General features: G+C 38.4%; 1 protein-coding gene across 1 annotated transcript in view; it reads right to left on the minus strand.

Annotated features, from left to right (window-relative positions):
- Positions 1 to 15547, minus strand: part of flz (filzig) — a 246333-nt gene extending 230786 nt beyond the window's left edge. The window contains exon 1 of the mRNA XM_065216585.1: positions 15000 to 15547. Within this exon, the coding sequence (XP_065072657.1) occupies positions 15000 to 15135 (136 nt within the window). The 5' untranslated portion in view covers positions 15136 to 15547. The remainder of the gene's footprint in view (positions 1 to 14999) is intronic.
- Between the last annotated feature and the right edge of the window lie 2624 nt (positions 15548 to 18171).

Here is an 18171-nt window from a genome sequence, read left to right on the forward strand (position 1 = left end):
GCCCCAAAACAAACATCCTGCATAATAAATTTTGAGATTAATGATAATTTTGAGGTTTGAGGCCGTATGGCAAATAAGATGACAACTAGTGCCTTAACATGGTACACATCCGCTATGTTTCTAGATCTTATTATGAGAAAAGTTTTTTTAGAACTCTGGCCTAGAAAATCTTACTTGGAGAAAAAAAACGCACGAACATATAGAATCAGATCCACACCAAATGACAAAATGGGCAGTCATACACATTTTTGCTAAAATTTGGCCACTATTAATCATGCAAATACGAAATTCAAAATGGCTGAACAAACAATTGTGCAAAGTTTAAATTTTTGTTTGCTTTTTGGCCTGAAAAGGACGTAAGGGGTTTCCAAGATTAAAAACGATCAGCAATATTTGAAATACATGAAGGAGTAGGCTGGAGCTTTTGATCGAACCTGCGGTTTGTTTTTTTTTCGTGGAGTTTTTTTTTTATCTATAATCGGTTGCAGATCTGGCCAAAACCAGGCCCAAGAGACAATTTCTAGTTTTTCATTCTAGGTCCCTATTATTTGCCGCAGAGAAGCTGTTGCAAAGCCAAGTAGAACCTCCACGAGGCGTCCAATTATTCGTCCCATCATTAGTTCCATCATTCGTTGAGTCGCAGCGTTGAACCTGACTATTGGTGAAGACAACAAACCAAGAAGACTGGCAACTCTTCCATTTTCTCATACGAACGCTATGAGACAGGTACAATCATGTCATCTGCCGCTCAAAGGTAAATGCTTCGAAAGAATTTGATAGCAAAGATTACATCGTCAGACGAAGGGTTTGTGTATTTGCTCATTTTTCTATGTGTTGCTTCCACCTTCACTCAAACGCAGCGCTACTGTATCTGTCGCTTGGATTCTGGCAAAGTGGTCAGTCTTCTTGATTTGTTTTTGTTTTGCTATTGGCCACGAAAAGGCCAATGCACTCCAAAAATCGACTACATACATCCGAACATTTGTTTATCTCAAATCGACGAAAAACATTCCGAGCAACTACCATAAACCGAATGAATTCATGTTGAACTTCGCCAAGCTTCGTCTACAATTTGGACTTCTACATCAACACATGTCAAGCAGCCTTCAGGTTCAATTGGCTAAACTTGGTAAGTTCGTTCCATTTTGTACATTTTTTTTATCTTTATCAAACTAGTAACTTTGGGAGATCACCTTTTTGTGGTGCGTTACTGGTCTAGATCTACCACCGAACCCTAGTCGTGACAACTTCAATCTAGGGAATCAGGATTTTCCAATTATCAAAAGATCACATTTTAGTCCTTGCTTCTTTTTATGACTTGATAATAGTGATAATAGCAACACTCGGGTAGTCACCACCGCCGTTATGCATTACTATATTGTATATTTCAAATCAAAAATATTGTTTATGTTCATAGATTTCACATAATCCTTAACCTTTCTAGCTTTGATGCTTCCAACTACAAACTAATCATATAATTACCAAAATCGGAACGTACGGCACGAGGTGTCCACGTTTCATCCATTTATTAGGTTCTGTAGCATCGTGTTTAAATCTTCGATTCAAACAGGCCCGATGTTTTCTGAATTATCTTGCCCCTTAAATGCTGCACAGTAGGCCTGGCCGTTTTGATATGTGTGACGCATCTTTGATGTGAAACATATATCAAATAGACAAGAAAAATGATGGAGGTATATCCATCATTTCCAGGATAATTTCAAGAACTGGCTGTGTTGGTGTTCGATTGGATTAGATTAGATCAGTAATATATGAAATTCACTTAATTATATTTTTACGTAATTTTTTTTTCTATCTATTTTGCTCTTATGCATGATGGGTACCTCATTTTTAAAGCCAGTAGAATTTTTTTTTGTGAAATCAATACAGTTTCTGAGATTTTGATTTTTATAGGATTCCTGCACTTTGAAATTTTTAATCATCTCGTTCTGATTTTTTTTTAAATTCAGAAAAATTGATACTTCGACTACGTCCTCGAAACGAGAAGCTACAGTCTAAATTGTTTATAACCATTTTGCAATTGCGCTAATTGCACAGTACCCAAGAATAGTACATTTTAACATAAAAGTTATCTCTTTGGGACAGAAAATTAAGTCATGAAGTCGATTTTTGTTGTATAAAGAATGTTGTAACATTTCACCCTTTTGAAGCTCCTATATATTAATAAGATCACCCTTTATTCTAACTTGGATTCAAGATTAGTTAAAAAATCAAACCGGTCAATGCATTTTTTAGTATTGCTTCAGCTATCTAAGGGTAAACTACCGAACCGGAAACCATAAACCGCCTAAGAGAGATTGCGTTAGTCCATCCAACCGGTGGTACGAGGTCTTAGTCTAAGACAAGTTTATCCAGTACAGTGGCAGGTCTCGGTTTCCGTGTGTGTATGGGTGTGTACGTGCATGTCACCCGATCAATTAGCTCTCACCTACATTCGCACTCTCTGCGTCAAGACGAAGGAAATCAATCGATCAGATTCCCAGGCGTTCGCTTGGGCGGCCCACGTTAGCCGGTCCCGTGTTGGCAATTAACAACCGTACGGTAGAGAGGAGGAAACCGCCTTATTAGTTAGTTGATGCTTACAACCGAAGTTGCACCAAACGACTGGATACGATTGGATGGCTTTTGAAAATGTATGTTTTGACATGAATTATTTACGGTAATCATCACATGGCCCAGCCGGTTGTGCTCATGGTGCCTGAATAGGAGTAAGCATCGGCAATGAGCAAGCACCCAGGCTCTCGAGGTCTCAGTGTTGAGTAATGCTGTAATTAGTAGGTACGCACAGGCAGTGCATCCGTATTTGGACGCGAGTGATGTGGAGATGTGCTCACTTCTACGGCTTTTCTGGGTGATATCTGTTATCAGTCCGCTTTTTTTCCGGTTGGCATTTAAAATTAGATGATGAAGTCGCAAGGCGGAATGGAAAAAGTAGTTTCACCGTTAGAGGATTTGAACTTGAGTGAACTACTTAACGCTTGTGCTCGTTGGAAATTTGATTATTCCAATAGTGCGAGAAGAAACAGGCCTCCGGTAAAGCAAAACGGGTGAAGTTTCTCGAATGATGTCACTGCAACATCCGCATTGGCGGAATTCAAGCTCTGTCACTCACGTGACTCAGCGAGGAGAAAACTTACTTGTCATTATCACACTTTCCCAATTCCCGATCAGGTGCTACATGTACGCGCAATAGTACGGTTCGCTATGATGGTAGTAAGTCGCCTTGAACGGAGCAGCAGCAGGAAAAACAATAAAAATGGAAAGTAAACAAAACATGCACATCAAAATTCGACACAGAGACCCACATTTTTTTAGTCTGGTCTGGACATGCTCCGGTGCACGGCGCTACAGAAAAAGGGAACCCAAAGAGGAGCGATCGAGCACCACCCATAACATAAACACGTTAAAAGTGGCGAAACAAAGCACGATCTATGCAAGAAGAAGAAGACTAGAGTAAGGTAAGACCCTATATTAGTACAAAAGCAAACAAGCACAAAAACAGTTTAAGATGTTCTCACGGGGCCTCTACCCGTTTATTTCGGTTTCCCATTTCTTTTCCACGTGCGTATTTTACGGTCTCTCTCGGCAAGATTATATGTTACGGTTGCTCACCAATTTAGTTTCTCTTTCCGAAAACCTTGACTAGAAGAACCGTGCTAGTGGCCTTCTGATGCTGACCAGCTGGGCGGAAAAAGGCTTTTGAACGTTTGTGAGAAGAGCACATAAATCAAGCACGGCAACACCGCAGAGTGGCGAGTGAAGTTCAAGTGTTTATGGTTTTGCACGGAGGAAATGGGAGGCTCAGGTGGCGACATTAGCGTGATGGATGGGACTTCCGTGACAAACTAGGGCTACTTGTTGGCGTTCATATAGTTTGGCACGTTATGATCAGCTATTTAAGCTTATACTTTTAAACTTTGGAAGGGTTTTTGATCTGATTTCCGTCCAAATAATCACAACTTACGTTTTTTTTGTTGGGAAAGTATTTGACCAATGGAATTCAAACAAACAATTTGAGCTGATTAAAACCTGAATAAGCGACATTTTAGCTCAAGATGCAAATATTTACCTGAATAGGCTCGTATTCAGCTTTCAATGTTTGATAGGAGCTATCTACTTAAGATGATTTCAATATTTAATTCCTTGTCTATACGTACCATTGCATAATGGGAATTTTATTTCAAAGCGATTTATTTCAATTTCTCAATATGCCGCTGGATAAGATAGCTTCTATGAGGAGTTGGATGCCTAGGAGGTTGTTTTCGGTACGGTAGTAAGGGGTTTTAGGACCTATAATTGTGTAACACAGTAAATGTCAATCAATTATGCTGTTCCTAACAACCTGATTAGCTCAGAAAATCAACCAAGTGAGAATTCAGGATAATGGTCTAATGGCTTAGAGGGAATGTTTATTTATTGCTTGGAGTAGTCCTTTTATGATTGTCAATAATGCAGTATACGTAAACAAGCACTGCCTTAAAATCATAGTGGCTTTGTTGAGTATTCTAGGTCTTCATTTTAAACCTAGTTAACTCGAAAAATTAGCTTCTCAGAGAAGTTTTAGTATTGTGATGTAGGTGCAATGGCAATTGAGATGGAATTAACACACATAATTTTGGAGGTGAAAGTGCTGTTTTTACGATTTCCCACTGAAGGAATCCGCCCGTGAATTAGCGTTTGGTTAAGCGTATTATCTGTATTCAATTATGTTCTTGCGGAGCTGGGTCTCAAAATGTGCTCAAGGGAAAAAAAAGTTGAGGATTGTGTCTCAAGCACGATCGCATTATTGACGTAGGACAACGAAATATTTTTCGCTCAATTTCATAATAATTACAAAATAATGATTCATAAATTTTGTTCTGAAATAAACAAAAATTAAATTCAAACTTTAACTAAACATGTGGGTCATTCCAGCTCAAGTGGGTACAGAATTTAAAAAAAGTTGTCATCGATTTGAGCCAAACTTGGCCAAAACGCTTATTTTGGCATTCTGAACAAACGATTTTTTTTGAGTTACTAGTTGTAGTTACTATCAGTCCTGCAAAATCTCGACAATGCACGACGATATTCAAATTCTGCTTTGGTCACTCATTTGAACTAACAGTCTTCGTCAAGGCAAACGCTGTCAATTGTCAGCGACTATGCTGTCAATGACGAACATGTGCAGATTTTTTTATTAGCTTAATTTTAAACGAAATTAAATGACTTGAGCAAACAATTACGTGGAGCCGTTAAAGTGCAGAAGCATCTACGTTCTGAACTGCTTGGATAACAATAATGTGACTTAGTTTGCACGAAATTACATTTTTTGTTACCAGGTGAATCTCTGTCATTGACGAAAAAATTAATGAGATTTCGATAAAGGTTTTTTTTTAGGATCAAGTTTGTCAGTGACTATGTGATGAACAATATTGTCAATATCGCGCGAAAGTCTGTCAATAACAAGGACAAATCTCAGCACTGGTTACTATAACAAAAACAAAATATGAGTACACCCATAAGAATCTACGTTAAAAAAAACCTTCAAATTGACGTCCTAAGATCACGAATAGCTCATGTGGTTGTAGAGTAATCTCTTCTGAAAGATGAAATTTTTAATAATCATCGACCACAGGTGGTGTACGCACTTGAGCTGGAATGACCCATGTTTGTATTACTTCATGCGTGAGTTAACGATTTACATAGTTGGAGATGCTTGCACGTCAAATATCAGAATTAAAGTGGTCAGTTTAAACGATGAAAGAATAGTTAGGTAAAGTAGATGTTAAACCCGATTCGCACCTTTCTTAAAATTGACCTTTGCTCTGTACTCTCATCTCCTCATCTATCGTTCAAACTGACCACTTTAATTCTGATATTTGACTATAAGCATCTGCAACTTAATTAAATTCAAAGTTTAGCTGGCATTCAATAAACTTAATTGAATTCAATTTTCATATTTGAAAATTCAGTTCCTATTCCATTTAAAATTTGATAGACAAAAAATTTTCAGGAACGTACAAAATAATGTTAACTTACAGCAACCGGAGTAAAAATTCGCTAATTTAAATGCATTTCATACAACAAACCAGTTTAAAATACTTCATAGTACGTTCAGGGCTGGTAGTGCTGATGCGATATAATAGTAGTGACTTTAGTGACTAAAATTACGGAAATAGTGACCAAATAGTGACTTAAAAATACTAAATAAGTAACCATTTATATGGTATCTTAAAAATTCAAATACGGTTTGATATTCAAATAAACTTTTTATGTCATGGAACTTTAAATCAAATTTCATAAATTCCTCTAATTTAACCGAATTTCACAACGGTATCACCTGTGAAGAGCTAGAGATGAACTAGCCTAAGGCTAAAAATCTCTTAAATAAAGAATTAAAAAAAAAAAACCTGTGAAGAGCATTTGAAGTGGTTTGAATAATTTACTTTTGCTTACGTTATACATGATGACTAGCAAATAGTAATTCCCATTTTTTATGATCTTAAATTTGATTCTGCGTTCGAAATCTTTAATAAATTTATGTATCTTTGATAATTCACTAAGAAATTTCCACAGAACTTCTTCATAATGATCTCAAGAACTTTTTAAGAATAATTCCCTTTGTCTTACACTTAGAGGCAAATAAGCTTGTACAAAAATAATATTGCATTTTTGAAATTATTTGCAGAACAATCAACAAAATGCTTGGAAATAGATTATTTTCGTAGTTGGAAATGCTTAAGGTGATACTCTAAGGAAGCCTTAGCGTGAAACTTTAAAGGCACAAATGTCAGCTTCCACAAAACATAAAAAAAATTGAAATTGCTACTCCTTGTTTGCTGTGCTACTACAAACAGAGAGTAGCAATTTCAAATTTGTATGTTTTGTGGAAGGTGACATTTGTACCTTTGAAGTTTCACGCTAAGGCTTCCTTAGAGTATCACTTTAACATCAAATATCAGAATTAAAGTGGACATTCCGTTTAAGTACGGCAGTGCGAAATTTGTATATAGAAAATAGAAAGCGAACAGACGACAATTTTGAAGAAGGTACGAATTGGGTAGAGCATCTCCTTTACCAAGCTCATCCGTTAATGAGAGATGGTGAGGGGTGTTTCCCCGTGCCACCACTGGCAAAAGAGATGGTCGCCGATTTGCTCATGTACCTCCGATGTGCTGAAACAGCTCTATCGATTGTTTCACACTCAAGTCGCCATCTGACGTAAACATCTACCCGTTTCGTACCTTCCTCAAAATTGTCCTTTGCTCACTTTCTACTTTGTATATACAATTTTCACACTGCCGTACCATAACGGAACTATCAACTCTATAATTTAATCACCTCATCTATCTTATAAAATCTCCACTTTAAGTATTATATTTGACGTTAAGCATCTCCGACTATGTAAATTGTTAAATTCACGCATGATGTAATAACACATGATAAGTTAAAGTAGATTATTTTCGTTTATTATTGTTTCTTCTAGGAACTCCCTGAAGGCTCCTTCCATAAATCCATTTTAAATTTATTTGAATTCTTTGTAGAATTTCCATGCAATTGACCTCAGAAATTTCATAATATCTGCTCAGAATAATCCTGGACTTCTCCACTGCATTAAATTGGAAATTCAATTCGTATTCTCCTTATAATTCCCATTTCCTCGAAATTCTCTAAACAAAAATCCATCACAGAATAACTTTGAAAATCTTCTCAGAATTCCTTTGAGATTGAACCCTCAAAATTCGATTCCATTGGAATTCTTCTCGAAATTTATTTCGAACTCTTAAGAATTCTCTTGGAAGTATCTTCAGAAATCACCCCAGAATTCTTTTACAACTATCCGCAGAGACCATCTTTGGAGTTCACGGGATTTTCATGTAATTTTCATCAGAGCTCCCTTAGGCAAAATTTCAGAACTAATTTTTAATTCGTATTAGAATTGGACCTAGAATTTTCATCCAATCAGTTTTTCTCAGAACTCTCGTTAGAATTCACTCTCAATTATATTGGAATTATTTCCAAAATTGTTTCGGAGCTGAATTTTGCGTCTCTAATAATTTAAACAATAATCCAAAGCGAAGCTTGGTTGTGTTGAGCAAAGTTTAACTATGTAGGTAAACCTGGCTTAAGATTTAAGCGGAGATGAAGAAATCAGTCCTCAGAGCACTTAATTGTACATGAGACTTTCTTAGTCTGTACTTTGTTATAATTCTCTGATATATCTTGGTGTAATCTCTTGAATCCCTTAAAATTCTCTTAAATTTACTTTGGATTTTTTAAAGTTCTTAATCATCCTTGAAAGACTTTTAAAAATCTATCAGACAAATACCTTTGGAGAGTTTCCAAGGTTTACAATTAATTTTCTGGGAAAGGAGGTATATTTTTCCCGATTTTTAATCGAAAATGAAATGCATTTCCCAATAGTTTTCCTGGTGTTCTAAAGTTTTGCGGTTCGCTGGTCTCCCTGGTTAAAATTTTCAATTTTTTAACAGATATATATACTTTGTTAATACTACTGTAGACTTTCTTAGTGCCAAGTACCCAATTTAAACATTATGTTGATCTTTTTAAATTTCACTGTATTTTAGTAGTGAAAAAGTGACTTTAGTGACTATATTTAGGGAAATAGTGACTTTAGTGACTTTTTGGTGTAAAAAGTGATTTTTTAGTGACGGGCTTCAAAATAGTGACCAAGTCACTAAAAAGTTACCTGCTACCAGCCCTGTACGTCACATCATATTACGTTGCAGAATTATGACATATAAACTGAATCTCTTTTGAGTTTATCCTTTATCTCTGTCATTCACAATTCTATCAAAAAGCAAATATCAGAAGCTGTAGTTAAATAAATTGAAAATAAATTAAATTGCTTCATCACAGATAAACAGACGTAACTCCTTCTCCTAAATCGTCGGACATGCATTAACCCAAGAGCAGTCCCTGTAAATCATCTAAAATTAGCGCTATTTTAGCATGTGAATAAACAGAAAAAAGCAAATGTATTTTTTGGACGTACACTCAGTGCACTAGCACGATGGCTGGAAGGTTAAACATTAAATTTAAATGGTATTGGTTCCGCGAATGGCATTATGGCGTAAAGTTGGACTCAAAAAACGACAAAACATCGACATTTCGGTTTTCCTAAGGGTCCAATTTTTTTTCATGATGAGATAGAATATATATTTTTACATTTAATGTTTCTCAAGAATCTAAACTGAAGCCTGCTACCGGTGACACCCTCCTCTTTATCATGGACCAACCACCAGCACCATCACCCGGACTACTGATCCCAACAGACCTACGGCACAACCAGAACCCACCCGCAAAGAAACATTGACCCCTCCTGACAGCAAACTAGACAGCATACAACACTCTGTTTTAAGCAACTCTGTATTAGGAAGTTCTGGGACCCCATCATCCTTCCCGGGACCCTCCTCGGAGATCTCCAGAGACCAACCAGCCAATGTCTAAAAATATTTTTAATAAAGTAATCTAACCTAACTGAAACTGATTTTCTTGAGTTTTTGAACAAAAACAGGCGGGAAGAAATAATTCTTTTCGGGGGTGTAAATTTCCCCTTAAAGTTTCCATTTAACGTTTGAACGTTTTAAAAGGCATTTGTCTCATTTTGGCGCTTCATCCATCAACCGTTTTTGACAATTTGTTAGATCATTTTGGCGTTCAAAAATAAATATTAAAGCTTTTTATACCATTTCATCGTTTCTATGTGTTTTGTTTTGTGGTATTACTTTCGGCCAACTTTTTTTTCGCTTTTATGGCCATTTTTAGACAATGTTATTTTATAGTTTTAGACTACTTGGCCGATCTAAGGATATTTTTAAAGGTTTCCAGAAATTATTCATGTTACCATGTTACTTGCCAAGCTTCGCTCCTGGATGGGAAATCTAATTTCATAAATAGGGGTTCGAACATTTTTTCAAGGCTATAGGTACTAAATTGTGTAGTCTGTGAAAGGGAAATTACATATTGTGTAGTCAGTGAGGCCAATTTTTTTCGAATTTCAATCGATACTTTCATCATCTGGCTGACAAAAAGCTTTAAAAAAATCTGTATAATTTATTTATTATGTTTATAATTGTTCTTATTATTATTGTTATTAGACTACTGTAACAAGAGTAATTGGAACTAGCGATACGCTCGCTGTCAATGCACTATCAAACCTGTTTTGGGTTTACCTTTTCCGGTTTCACCCCAGTGTTAAGAGGGATGTGGTTGTTTGGGATGGACTGCGAACGACTGAACCAGTTAAAGTCGTCTTTTTACTGGAAAAAAATCGATGAACTTCATCTCCTACAAGGTCAGCGTCTCAATGGAACTAAAAAAGAACGCTTTGAATCCTGAAAATTGGCCACAGGGGGTTGTGTACAGATAATTCGAGGATACTCAGGCGAAAAACAATGATAGCTACCTCCTGATATCCCAGCACTCCCTTCTGTTCCAGAGAATATTCCCGGTGGCTCTCTAACTGGCACATCGTTTACGACACCAGCACTTCTCGATATGCCAGCACCTCATCTGACGAATCAATAATGCCCCCGAGAGGCACCGTAGAAAGCCTGATGAAGCTCCCGATCACCCCAACACAATCCCGCCTACCACGACCACAGCCTTCGTTCAACATAGTCGTCTCGGCCCTGTAGTTGGTGGTAGAAAGGGGGTCTTCCAACATGCTTGCATAGGCAAGTACCTCTGTGATTTAATTTTATCGTTGCGTGATGACTTTTCCCATACTCAGGTTATTCTGACCCCGGTCCAAAGCGAATTTTCGGTGACGCCTTCTGAAAATATCTTGAGTCAAATTACTTCACTACCAGGACGCACCGTAGAAAGCGTTTTGGGAGTCCCCAGTTCCTCTAAATCAGTCGCAACTATTGCAGCCAGCGTTCATCCAAATCGTCCTGGCCCTTAGTTTATATGTGGATTAAGGGTCTTCCAGCTTGCTATATTAGGCAAGTACACACTTAATAGCGAACTTTCACTGACTGATTTTTTAAAGTGATTTGTATATTTTCTACAAGTATGAAAATACAAAAAAAAAAGTTCCAGTAGTGAGAGAGAAATCTAGATAAACATTTCAAGAGGTCCTATCTGCATTGATCGATTCTCTTCATCGACTTTCTCTTTCGTAAATAGCTCAGCTGCAAAACCTTTCCCTTTTGTATTTGACGTTTTGGACGCTAGATAAGGACCTCCTTTATCAAACTATGTGGCAGAATTAGCGCGAAGTTTGTTTGCATAACAGTGGTTATGAAAAGACAAATTCGATGCAGAGAATCAATCAAAGCAGCTATGACCATTTGAAATGTTCATCAAGAAATCTGCTTCCAGCTGAAAATTTCCTGAATGAAGTAACATTCATAATTCCCTAGCATTTGATCTTTAGGTATCTGGGTTAACGAAAATCTTTATCTGGACATTTCTTTTTCAAATAGGCAACTCGTCATTAAGTTATAACACAAAACTTCTACTTGAAGTTAAATCGATTTTGCAGACATTATTCATTTATGAATTTCAAAATATTCAGTTGACTCTTCGAGAGATGAGATCGCTTAAAAAGGATATTTTTTTTTATTTTTTTTTTAACATTAGAATAAATGCAATCACTTCGAGTTTTCAGTATCATATTATAAAAAATAAATTTTTGCCCAAAAATATTAATTTAATTAAGATTACGAATATGTATTTGCCCCAATATTCTTAAACAACCCAATTACAGGCTAAACAATATCTGCATTATCAGTAAAAACATTAACAACCGGTCTATATATTTCACTTCTGCGTCGCTCAAACTCACGAAATTCAATTTAATTGGGCAATGTGAATGAACTTAATGCCGGTGATCTCCATTTTCTACTGAGATCTACCTTAAACGAAATATATGCAAAGGCCTCAAATTCTAATATCAATCCGAATAGAAAATTAACCAGCAACCAGACCCCTATACAGCAGGAGAAAATACACCCTCGACAACTTAACAGCAGCAGTGACAAAGTCAAACATTTCAGGGTCAGTTGTTTATAAGCTATTGCTACCGTGTCGTCTGCGATGCAAGCTGGCTTAATTCCGTGCTACGTGAAAGCTCAAAGTAAACAAAACATCGTACATGACCGTTCCTACCGCAGGGAGCATCCGTTCATGTGAAAAAAGACACCGACTTTCCATGAGAGAAGTCTAGTTTATATGCTATCTCAATCTATCTGTCTCGCTTTATACATTCTGGAGAATAACTTTAAGAAACCAATTCATGTATAAAAGGTTTGGAAAAATAAAGCATCGAGACAGTTGTTCTGATGAGTTACTTTATTCGAGGTTTGCCATGTGCGGACGAGTGCAGTTTCAACCTTAGAATAAATGATCATCTAGTGCTTTTTCGAACAGTAGATTTGTTTTCATACTGGCAATCATTTTGGAAAGAAAAGTCCGCTCGAGTGAAACGTGGATGCGCAACTTTTGGACGCTTCTATGTAGTCCAGCGTACTGCAATCCACCCATTTTGGGTACTAGTTACGCTTCCAGTTAAACAATTCGGATTATAATTAGTTTTCACCGATAGACATAACCAGTTAAAATCATTGTTAGAATCCACTAAAGACCCAGTTAATGTTTTAGAGATACGTAGGACAAACCAAGAGAACTTTAGTAGCTAAATTTAAAGAACAAAAAGCGGAGGTTAAAAAGGCAAAAAAGCAAGAGGGAAAAGGCCTAACATATGATTTAAAATCAAAGGTTGCAGAACACATCTTCACAGAGGATCATCAACAATCGACGGAGGACATCACGATTTTACGAACCGCATCTACACTACCGATCATAAGTTTAAGGACACCATCAAAAAACCATGCAAATATGTTTTGTTCAATGATCTCTCATTTTTTATTTCAAAATCTGGCAAACCCAATTCTGATAAAATCAGTCACGATTCTTCAGAGTAAATTTTGAAAAATATTGTAACTTTGGGTGAACTTTTAGCACACAAAATTTGAAAATTATATTGAACCTACAAGGAAAGTTCCATTCTATACCTTTCAAATGATTCAAAGAGAACGAAAATTGGACGTAACATGACAGAGATATGAACATGTTTTTTTGGGGGTGTCCTTAAACTTATGATCGGGAGTGTACACCATGAAAATTGAATGTTGCAGAGAGCCTCGAGATCAATAAACAATGGAATTCAACTTTACTCAACAGGGATCAAGGAAACGGACACTGCTCCTACAGGAAATTGAATTTAAGTTTACCTAGCTTCTAAGTGAAAATGTACCTGGGTTAATATATATGATCGCGCACGGTAGGACCCGATTTTCTACGTTGTGTGATTAATTGAAACAAACCGATTTATTGGCCGTCCTGCCATGGCGGAGGCATTTGAACTATATTGTTTTCTATATTTCTTTGAATAGTAGCTACAGTGGGTAGGGTAGTTGTACATGTCGATGACATTGCACAAACATACTCCCCCCCAAAACAAACTGTTTTCTATTGACTAGTGGTATATGCATACATACAATGGTAACACACAAACTTTGATGGCATAAAGGAAACAATGAAACAAAACACGATAACTGCAGAAAAATCCGGCATTCGCACTCGCCCTTTAACAATGAATATGCTCCCTGACCAGAACTGTCGTGGTTCGCGGTGAGCCAGGAACGTGCATATTCTGCCAGATGACTACCTGTGGGCCACACCATCGTAGCGGGAAGTGAAGCGGTGGTCTTACAATCGATGGCGCCATTCACTGTTTCATCTTTACCGTCGTCCTCGTTGTCGTCATATGTGTTGAAATTTGGTTTGTTGCACTGCTGTAGTTTGCCCGTCGATCGAGTGGATGGTCACGGCACCATATGATCGCGCACGGTAGGACCCGATTTTCTACGTTGTGTGATTAATTGAAACAAACCGATTTATTGGCCGTCCTGCCAACGAAATTATGATTCACGAAAGATGGGCTATTTTAAACATTGATAAACCACAATTGACCACAATTTAACGATTCAAAGTGTAATGACAAACACAACACAATCATCCTAAACAATAACAGAATAACTTATAATTTCATAATTCCGAATAAATAGTATCTAATGCGAAATTGTATTCGCAAGATGCCTATCCCCCCAAAAGACCTGGGTTCAATCCTAGTCGGCGCTGCCAGCATTTTCTGTGGAATAAAATCTCTGATCCGAAGTGCGCGGACAAAAGAAAAGCCGTCGGCTCATGAGTTGATGGGTCGATAAGTAGGGTCCAGTTGTGGGAGTGCCTCCCTGGCGTCGGTGGCATCTGTTTTCAGTACGGAAAACAAGATCGACGTAAAATAAATCAAAGAAAAAAAAGTATATGCAAACATGCATGTCATTGTGCATTTAACAAATCTAAAACTCTTCTAACTTATAATGAGAGAGAGAAGGATTAGTATTTTCCATTTAATTCCACTACTTTATTTGCTTATCCTTGACAGATACGCGTATTTCGTCTACAATGTGCAGACTTCTTCAGTGTCTTGTACTAATACTCGACTTTAGTATTAGTACAAGACACTGAAGAAGTCTGCACATTGTAGACGAAATACGCGTATCTGTCAAGGATAAGCAAATAAAGTAGTGGAATTAAATGGAAAATACTAATCCTTCTCTCTCTCATTATACAGGTATTCCACTAAGACGCCCACATTCATCAGGATTCTTCTAACTTGTTTATACTCCTTAAGAAATTATCGCAACTTCATTTGACCGTTCAAATGATGCATGAAACTACTCGCAATCAAAAATCTTTTCATCTGTAGCCGATAATTACAGTCAAACAGCCACTTGCTATATCCACGGAGAACTTAATAGCAAACAAACATTCATCGACACCAAGTAGCGCTATTTCCCCCGACTTAACACTTAACTGACACCGAAAAGAAGTTCCCCCCGATTCCCAGCCCCGTCATCGTCCAGAAGGCACTTTCGTGAGCGCTTCTTGTCGCGCTGCCAACTTACCTCTTTCAACTGTTGAACTTAACCCATTTACGCCGTGCAACGGCATCCACGGCGGTAGCAGCAGCATACAGCTCGCGATGAGCGCCAATATCGGCACTGCCCTCGGCAGCCGCCACTTGACGTAGCCCGTCACCATCGTGTCACTTCCCGGGTTGATTGAATGCTTTCTTCGCCTTCGGTTCACTTTTCCTCCGAATACGCTCGGAACTCACAGACACACCCTTATCCAAGATCTCAAACGCGCTTTTTTAGCTGCTCTGGCTCTGACTCCTTGAGCTCGAGAATTCTTCCGTCCGAAGATCTACGACACTTTTATTCTGTTTGTATCTTCACGTTTCTTCCTGGTTTATGTGTTTTTGATCAATTCCGTCGAACAAGGGAACGAGGTTAGGAAGAAAAAAAAACCGCACTACGAAAGGGGACGACGACGACGACGGAGACGAGACTCAAACATCATACACTTTCTCCCGAACCAGATTCCAGGAAAGTGGAGAACCTTGAACTCTTTCGACTTCTTTGCCAGCTGATTTCGGATGTTGATTCACCTTATTGCCCGGGCGTTTCACCACTCGGAATCCTCAAAGCTTGATTGACTGTCACACACCGCACGCTGTCTGTCGATGATCTAACGGAGTTGCACTCGATCGAATGTAAAAAAACAAAACTTCACTCGCGATCACGGTATCGAACACTGGGTCACTACCCGCCAGACGCGCGCCTGGCCTAGGAGAGTCGAGAAATTTGAATAATTAGCATTTGCAAATAATCCGTTGGTTTTTCTCTTTTTTTTTTCCCTCGTCGAGCGGAGTTTGTTTCTGTAACGCGGCCAAAAACCGCAAGCCCCGTCCGTCCGTGGTATGTTTGGCTGTGGCTCGCTCGGCCCCAGTTCAAGTCGTCGTCCGGAGAGCGAAAAAGAAAGTACCAACCAGTCCGCGAAACGGCCGAAAACAGTTTGAACTGGCAGCTGGCAGCATGGGGTATGTTAAGCTACCAGCACTGGCAAAGCGCGGCTTATTCCTCTACCTCGATCTGCTCTTCGGCTCAACAGCGCGCTCTTCCTTCGTATGGGGGTCCAAGAAACGGGGGTTCGTACTCGAGTCAGACTTTCTTTTTCCGCGCGCGCGCTCTCTCTCGCACTTACTCACTCACAAACCACTTTCTTTCGCCGCGCAAATCACAGATTGCTGACACTGAGGCTGCTTCGGTATGTAGAGAGACGGAGCGATTGCCACAGTAAATGTCATTCGAGATATTTGTATGCGACCTTCCTCAATGGCCAGCTAGGACCGACTGAAGATCAACTTGCATCACGGTGAAAGAAATTTCTTTCGACACCACGCCGAAGGTGGAACCCTCGCAGCATCTCTCCTCTCCGGCAGATCTCTCTCGCTCAGGTGTTGCTTTCTTTCCGATCTAATACCCGTTTTTTTTCGATCATCATCGTCATCCCTTGTGGAGCTTTCCAACATAAACATGATTGAACAGCATAGAAAAGTGGTGCACCGATGATCGTTGCTGACCGACGTCGTCGGCATCATCATCGACAGCTCAAGTTTCCCAGTACGATCATCCAAAACCAGGAGCATATGCTGAGAGTGGGAGAGAGTGCCTACATTAGTCAGGTAGCTATCATGCAGCGCGGAAAGAGTGGTGGGTGTGTGTTTGTGAGCCGTCAGAGATCACTTTGTTGCATGCGTGATCGCTTCAACATGCTTTTTTTTTGTTTTACGAATCTGTGATGCGAAGGAAAGCAAAAGAAAAAGGCGATGATGGTCACTGTTAAATGATAGCTTTCAAGGAAGTCGATTTGATAAGGGACTTGGGTGATCGGCAGAGGCGAGGGGCTTTGTGTTTGTATCACCTATTATTATTAATTTGAAGTGATAATAAGTGAAGAAAATTTACTTGGTAGAATCTGGAATTAACATTTAATGTCATTTTGTAATCCAAATTGAAGTACAGTGTACCTCAAAATTCATCGTTCACCCTAAAAGATTTTTTTTAATGGTTAATAGACATACGTTTTTTTTAAATGGTGATTGAACAGATGTTTATTGATTTATTGCTATCATTTTAGTCTTTATTGGAGGAGCATGAAGTTAGATTTATTTTAGTAAAACGCACGATTTTAAACTTTTTAACTAGTGAACGATTTTTTTTTTAAATAGTGGCAGATGATGATGAATTATTTTTATTACGACTAAAAATGAGCAAAATTTCAAAAAGTTATGTTCATTTTATTTAAAGAAAAAGGCGTTAACGTAGTAGTAAGCGTGATTACCTCTCACCCCAGCAGGCCTGGGTTCAATCCCAGTCGGCGCCGCCGGGATGTTCAGATGCATAACATTTCTGATCACGCCTTCATTCGGAAAGTAAAGCCGTTGGTCCCCGGTTCATGAGTTGATGGATCGATAGGTAGGGTCTAGGCGTGGGAGCTGCCTCCCTGACGTCGGTAGCATTGGTGCTCAGCCCGAAAAACAAGATCGACGGAAAACAAATCAAGGAAAAAAAGGAAATGAAAAAGGCGTTTTCCTTAATATTTTAAACTTTTTGTAAACTACTCCAAATATGCCCAATATTGAGTCAATAATTGATAAATGTATGCTGAGTCAGTTGCCAAAAAATCAGAGATGAATATTTTTAACTTGTGCTTTTAGAGCCGTTTTTCTAAAATTTAAGTACTGCTGTACGATCAATTTTGAGATACACTGTATATTGAAAGCTTTTCCATAATCAGAAGCTCACATGCTCTCTATCGCCATGTAATGAGAACATTATGTTCTTATGTATTTTTTCCTGATTTTTTAAAACTAATTCCATCTCATTTTGACTTCATACAAAAGCAGGAGAGCGATGAATCTTCTTCTTCTTGTTCGCATTTCAAGCTTATTGCTTAGCGCATATTAGCTTATTGTGTGCTCTCAAGTTGAGAGTCTCAACTTAGTGTTCTAAATGCACTTCCACAGTTATTAATTGAGAGCTTTCGATGCTAATACCAATGCATGAATTTGTATATTGTGTGGCAAGCACAATGATACTCTATGCCCAGGGAAGTCGAGAAAATTTCCAACCCGAAAGATTCCCTCGACCGGACCAGGAATCGAACCCGCCACCTCCGGCTTGGTAATACCGTGCCTTTACTGACTAGGCTATGAGGCCCCACGAGCGATGA

Source organism: Ochlerotatus camptorhynchus, unplaced genomic scaffold (genome assembly GCF_037179485.1).
Source record: "Ochlerotatus camptorhynchus isolate MF236.1 unplaced genomic scaffold, CSIRO-AGI_Acam_v1.1 ptg000064l, whole genome shotgun sequence".
Lineage (NCBI taxonomy): Eukaryota > Metazoa > Arthropoda > Insecta > Diptera > Culicidae > Ochlerotatus > Ochlerotatus camptorhynchus.